Source organism: Heterodontus francisci, chromosome 29 (assembly GCF_036365525.1).
Source record: "Heterodontus francisci isolate sHetFra1 chromosome 29, sHetFra1.hap1, whole genome shotgun sequence".
NCBI lineage: Eukaryota > Metazoa > Chordata > Chondrichthyes > Heterodontiformes > Heterodontidae > Heterodontus > Heterodontus francisci.
Window position 1 is genome coordinate 4,511,227 of NC_090399.1, and position 6,410 is coordinate 4,517,636.

At 49.1% G+C, this 6,410-nt stretch overlaps 1 protein-coding gene across 2 annotated transcripts in view; it reads left to right on the plus strand.

The window, feature by feature from the left end:
* Window positions 1-6,194, plus strand: part of nelfe (negative elongation factor complex member E) — a 55,689-nt gene extending 49,495 nt beyond the window's left edge. For both annotated transcript variants that reach the window (XM_068009369.1, XM_068009370.1), the window contains exon 10: window positions 3,882-6,194. In XM_068009369.1, coding sequence (XP_067865470.1) covers window positions 3,882-3,958 — 77 coding nt within the window. In that variant the 3' untranslated portion in view covers window positions 3,959-6,194. The remainder of the gene's footprint in view (window positions 1-3,881) is intronic.
* The last annotated feature ends 216 nt before the right edge of the window (window positions 6,195-6,410 follow it).

The window sequence follows — 6,410 nt, forward strand, 5'->3', positions numbered from 1 at the left end:
ATCCCGTACTGGATGTCAGATAAGCAGTCTGATATTTTAGCAACAGTGGAGGAGTGGAGAGAGGTGGTGGTGAGGTGGAGCTGGGTGTCATTAGCATACGTGTGGAAACTAACACTATGTTTTCAGATGATGTCACTGAGGGGGTAGCATGTAAATGAGAAATAGGAAGGGCCAAGGATAGATCCTTGGGGGACACCAGAGGTAACGGTGTGGGAACGGGAAGAGCAACCACTGCAAGTGATTCTCTAGTTACAATTACATAGATAAGAATGGAAGCAGGTGAGAGCAGTCCCACCCAGCTGGACCACCGTGGAGAGGTGTTGGAGGAGGGTGGTGTGGTCAACCACGTCAAAGGCTGCCGATAGGTCGAGAAGTACGAGGAAGAAAAGTTTACCTTTGTCACAGCTCCACAGGATGTCATTTGTGACTTTGCTAAGAGCCAGTTCAGTACTGTGGCAGGGGAGGGAACCTGGTTGGAGGGATTCAAACATGGAGTTCAGGGAAAGATGGGAACGGATTTGGAAGGTGACAACACATTCAAGGGCTTTGGAGAGGAGAGGGAGTTTGGCGATGGGGCGGTAGTTTGCAAGGGTTCAAGGGTTGGTTTTTTGAGGAGGGGCTGATAATGGCAGATTTAAAGGAGAGAGGGACAACACCTGAAGAGAGAACCATTAACAATATCAGCTAACATGGGGACCGGGAGGGGAAGCTGGGTGGTCAGCAGGTTGGTAGAGTAGGATAGGAGCAGGAGATCAGTCATGGACAAGATGAGTTTGGAGAGAACATGAGAGGAGATCGAAGAGTAACTGGAGAAAGATACGAGCTCAGGAGTAGGGCAGGGGGAGCATTAGAAGAAGTTAAGCCCAGTGGGCAAGGGGAAGGAAGTAGCAGAGGCAGCTGATCGGAACGTCTCGTTCTTAGTGACAAGGAAGTCCACTAGCTCCTCACACTTGCACTTGGAGGTGAGGGTGGAGGAGACAGGGGAGAGGGGTTTAGAAGAGTTTGTAGTAGAGGTAAGAAGCTGGGGGTTATCTTTACAATCCAGGATGATCCTGGAATAGTGTGCAGTTTTCACTGGTGAGAGCAGGACCCGATAGTGTTTTAAGTGGTCCAGCCAGATCTGGCAGTGCATAATAAATCAGTTGTCCACCATCGTCTTTCAAGTCTGCATCCATTGCACTGAAGGGAGAGGAGGTGAGGGCCGTACCAGGGAAACGGCCAGTGTGAGAGAGACTAATCTTTTTATTGGGGACTAGGGTGCTAAATGTGGAGGTGAGGGTGCAGTTAAGCAAATCAGTAGCTGTTGAGGAGAGCAAAGGGCCAAAGGCTGGATAGTTGAGATTTTGAAAGTACAGGTATAAGTGAAGAGGGGGGCGGGGGATAGTTTTTTCCAGGGACAGATACAGAAGGGGTTAGGGTTGAGGCATGGAAGGAGCATGTGGATGGATGAGAGATACCAGGAAGTGATCAGAGATGGTCTTAACTGTAATTGATACGATGTGACGAGCAAGACCACGTGAGATGGCAAGGTCGAGGCAGTGGCAGTGAATATGGGTTTGGGAGGTTACACGGAGGGAGAGATTTAGGGAGGCTAAAAGGGCTGTGAACTCCGAGGAGAGAGAACATCATGAGTTCAAATGAAGGTTGAAATCATCGACGATGAAAAGTTGTTCAGTACAGAGGCTGAGAGAGGAAAATAGTGAAGGCATCTTAGTGAGAAAACTAAGATATCTTAGTGAGTAAATTAAGATAACTCAGTGAGAAAGTTAAGATAGTGAGTAAATTTTTATCGTACTAGAGAATGATGATTTTGAAAGAGAGGTGAGAGGGGTGGATCAAGGTGAGCTGCTTAAAGGAGGAGAAAGTGCCAGAGGCTGAGAGATTCTGGTCAAGGTGTGATCTGATGATAAATATCACACCACCACTGTGACGGTCTGGCAAGGCAATTGGTGAAAGGTATAGCCAGGTGAGGAAGCTTCAGTGAGGGGAAAGGTGTCATCACCCGTCTGCCTGGCTTCAGCCAAGGCCATGATGCCGATGTAATCATTCATAATAAGCTCATGGATGGCAAAGACCTTGTTCACAAGTGAACGGACATTCTGGAGGGAGATGTGTCGAGGGGCAGTGAGAGCTGATCCTCTGGCAGAGTCCACAGGCTCAGCAGTGGGAGGGGCGAGTTGGACAGGAAGGAGATGGGCAGGATTAGCCCCTAGCGGGCACACTGGGCAAGAAGGTTGACGAGAGAGTGGCATGGGGCAGTTGGGGTCGCTGCTCATAATGAACCAGTGCTGAGTGCCTCGGTGAGCCCTTGGGAGGATGCCAGGAGCCACAAAGTGGGAAGCTGTAGGCTTGTCTAACAGGGAGTTAATCCTGGGACAGCGGCAGGAAAGCAGGAAGATCAAGGAGCGCTGAAGGGCTGGGGTAGGAAATTGGAGGGCAGAGTACCTGAGAATGGAGGACTGAAAGGAAGCTTGACAATAGAAGAGAGTCTGGGAAGGGTAAAGAGAAAAGAAGTTAAAGAGCAAAAGTGGAAATAGATTGACAGACTCGAGTCTGGAGTTTCAGCCAAAATCCACACTCAAATGGACTCATACACAGGTCTGGTGATGTAGAAATTAGGATACTTAAAAAAGCTGATATGATAGTAAATGGGAAATAGGGAATAGATAGGCGATAATATAAAGGAGTCAGGGTTAAAGTCAGAGGTCCTCATGGTGCGATAACAATGACATTGGTCGAGTGGAGTCAGCATGGAGCATTGATGAAGTGTTATCTGAATTCGGAGGCAGGTGTAGTGAGTGAAGTCCAGAAGTGGTTTGAGGGTAGAGTATCGGAGGACTCACTGATGGAGGTATTGTCGTGGGAATGAGGATGCAGGAGGTGTATGGAATCAGTTGCAGGATCAGAAAGATGATGGTGAAGTTGGAGGTCGCTATAAAATCCAGAAACAGCAGACGAGTGATTATCAGGCTAGAAACTGAGTGAAGCTGAAAAACCAGTATAACCAGAGGCCAGTCACAGCTCAGCAGGGGGTTAAAGTCTTTCAGTCACAATCATAGGAGATTAACCCAAATCCTGGCCCCACATATGTTTGTATGTAAGGATAGGGTATTTTACACTTGCCCAGACATCCTGCCTTAAAGTGAGAACTCTCGTTCATACAGCCCATAATACTACTTGGTGAATTGATTCTGGAGGCCTGTCATCATGGCTGAGGTTCACTGCTGCATGAGGTGCAGCTCGAAAGAATCACCTTATTGACACCCTGGGGCTTGTAGCCCCTTTCCTGCGCTGTAAACGTCCCAAAGCAGTTGACAGCTTTTTGAGCCCTCATCACTGCTGCCTTGCGGGCAAGCGGTGAAGGGTATATGTGCACAACAAGATCCCATGAACTTTCAAATGAGACAAGTGACCGCTTAATCTGTTTCTGGCTGTGTTGGTGGAGGGATGGATGTTGGTCCCAGGACATCCTGGGAGACCTCTCTCCTCTTCCTGCTCCTCTCCCCATTGCATTGTGCGAGCCTGCATAAAATTAGCGCATGCAGTGTCACCACGGGAGCACCTGGGATTGGTAGGCCATTCCTATTGGCTGACCAGGTGCACAAGCAACAGCACCTCTGTGCTGCAGCATTGCTTCTAAGCTGCACTGAAAGTGTTCGTCTGGATTCTGCGCTCAAGTCCCGGAGTGGGAATTGAGCGCGTGCTAGGCTTTTCTGCCTCAAAAGATGGGAGCGCTGGCTCGAGCTGAAGTTCACTAGAATGGAGACCTCCAGGAAAGGCAGGAAGCCGATTGTGGGGGGTGAAAAGGAAAGGTAAATTGCGAAGTGAAGTGTGCTGCCCCTGCTCTAACAGAAGTGTTTTTCTTGCCCTCCTCTTCACAGCGGTCCAGAATAGTGCCAAGGGGTCACATCGCGACAAACGGAGCCAGGTGGTGTACAATGAAGATTTCCTGGGATAACCTGGGAGACGTAGCATGAGAGAAGAAACAAGAAGCAGGAATGGCTCCAAAGAATGCAAAGCCGTCCTTCCTGCGAGTATACGGCTCAAATGTGTCCCTTGTTTTTGTACGGCCACACCCCTCCCCCAGCTCCTTATCTTCACTAATGTTGTGTAAAAGGAATTTTAAGAGAGTAGCATTTGCTTAGTGTTGACTTTTCCAAGTCCAACCTCCACATTTCCACCATGTTCTGGATTTCCCATCTTCAATATTCACTTGAACGAGAGCAGGCAGTTGCTTCCTGGAATGTCAGTACTGATCAGCTGTGCTCTGTCAAACCAGTAGCTGCAGCATCGCCCAGTACATTCCAACCACAGCGGCACTGAGCATTATCCAAGCATCAATGTCCTGCCTGTTTGCCTAAACCTCTCAAACCTCTCCTTATCCTTCCACCTTCACCCACCGTTCCCCCCCCCACCAACCCTCACCGCTCTCTGCTCACTCACCCGCGTTAGGCAGATCAACTATGCCTTACGGGATAGGAAGATCCCAAGCCCTCAGAGCCCTGCCATGCAGTGAAACGGCATGTCCCAGCTGAGGTGCAGGGTCGGGACTGCCATAGCTGGGCTCAGCACTGTTGTGTACCGGCGAGGAGAGCCAGCCGAGGGGTTCCTGCTCAAATTGCCACTCAGCAATCGCTGGATTGGCCATTCAGGGCTGGAAGCCAGCATGTCAGAAGAATCACCTCCTGACATTGTCCCTGGAAGGCCTGGCTCTAATTTTGTACGGTGATGCTCCCTTGTTCTGGACTCCCCCACTGGAGGAAATGGCCTCTATGTGTCTACCCTGTTCAATCTTTGAATCATCTGAGCACCTCAGTTAGATCACCACTTTGCATAAGAGTTTACAACTCAGAAGCAGGCCATTCGGCCCAACTAGTCTGTGCCTCTTCCCACCATCTCACCCCATCAGCATTTCCTTCTATTCCTTTGCCCGCTGCTGTTTATCTCCCTTTCCCCCTAAATGGATCCAAGCTACTTGCCCTGTGGGAGGGACTTTCACATTCTCACTATTCCCGAGGTAAACAACTCCCCGATTGGATTCACCAGTGTCTGTCTTTTATCTATGGCCCCTAGTTTTGGTCTCCTCTATGTCTATGTCTCTGCAACTACCCTAACAAACTCTTTCATAATCTTGAAGATCTTTGTCATCCTCTCCACCCCTCAGCCCTTTCAAGAGAGAACAGTCCCAGCCTATTTAGCCCATTGCTGATGGGTTTAACCTCTCTGCTCAGGTGCCATCCTTGTGAATTGTTTTCTTTTTGCAGCATCTCCAATCCCTCTATATTGTTTATCTTCTATACTCAGGCCTAGTCTTATGGAGCCTGTCCTCGTAATTTAACCCTTTTAGGTAGCATTCTGAGGAATCTGCATTACACCCTCTCCAAGACCACTATATCCCTCCTACGAACATTCCAGCATTGGCAGTACCTGTGCCAGGAGTGTGGGGAGCTGGCAGTGCCAGCACTCATGTGAGTGCCTCATGATGTAACTTCTCAGTAGATGCAGCAATGCCCTTATCCAGGGAGGGTAGGCAGGTGCAAACGTGGTTCAAGAGGGTCCTTTGCATTGGAGTTGTCACTCTATAAAAGCACACAGGCAGGTTTTTAATGCTTGATTCCGAAATTCCTGTGGATTTCCATTGTTTTGAGAATTCTCGCTGCTGTGTGCGTGAAGCAGGTTTCACTGCTGAATTGGAGCACTGGTGTGCCAGTGTTTGCAAGGAGTGCTTTTTCTCAGTGGCGAGAGCGGGCAGCAGATGGTGCCTGAACGCCAGGGTGCCCAGCTATCAGACTAGTGTCCCACACTCGGCACACATGGGCACTGCCCTGCCTTCACCGCATTGGCTGTATCACTGCAATCCTACCAGGGTTAAAAAGGGGGATTTTATCTTTCGGAGGGTGGGGGAGGGATGACGGAACTGTGGGGATCCAGCCTAAATCTTCGTGTTTCCCCACCTCCATCCCCCACAACTCTTACCCACCGCAACCGAGAGAAAGCAGGCTTCCCATCAGTAGGTGCCCTCTGACCTTCCAGTCTCGAGGAGAAAAATGTAGAGAGAGCCATACAAGTATCATGAAGGGAACTAGCAGTTTGCAAATCTGGATTCTGTGCTCGGAATGCTTGCTTTTCCACTGAAAGGTCTGACTGTAAATAATGCAAAATTTGTTTTTATTAAACTGACCACTGTAATGTTCTATTCTACATGCCTGGTTTGTTTTACAAGTGAGCACTCTGTGGGTGAACATGGCAATTGAACATCTATCTTCAGTACTGGCACCGTAAATGCTATAGAGCTCGGCACTGGTAGCTGTCACTGTGAATGGTATAGAACTCATCACTGGGAACTGGCACTGTGAATGGTATAGAACTCATCACTGGGAACTGGCACTGTGAATGGTATCGGACTCATC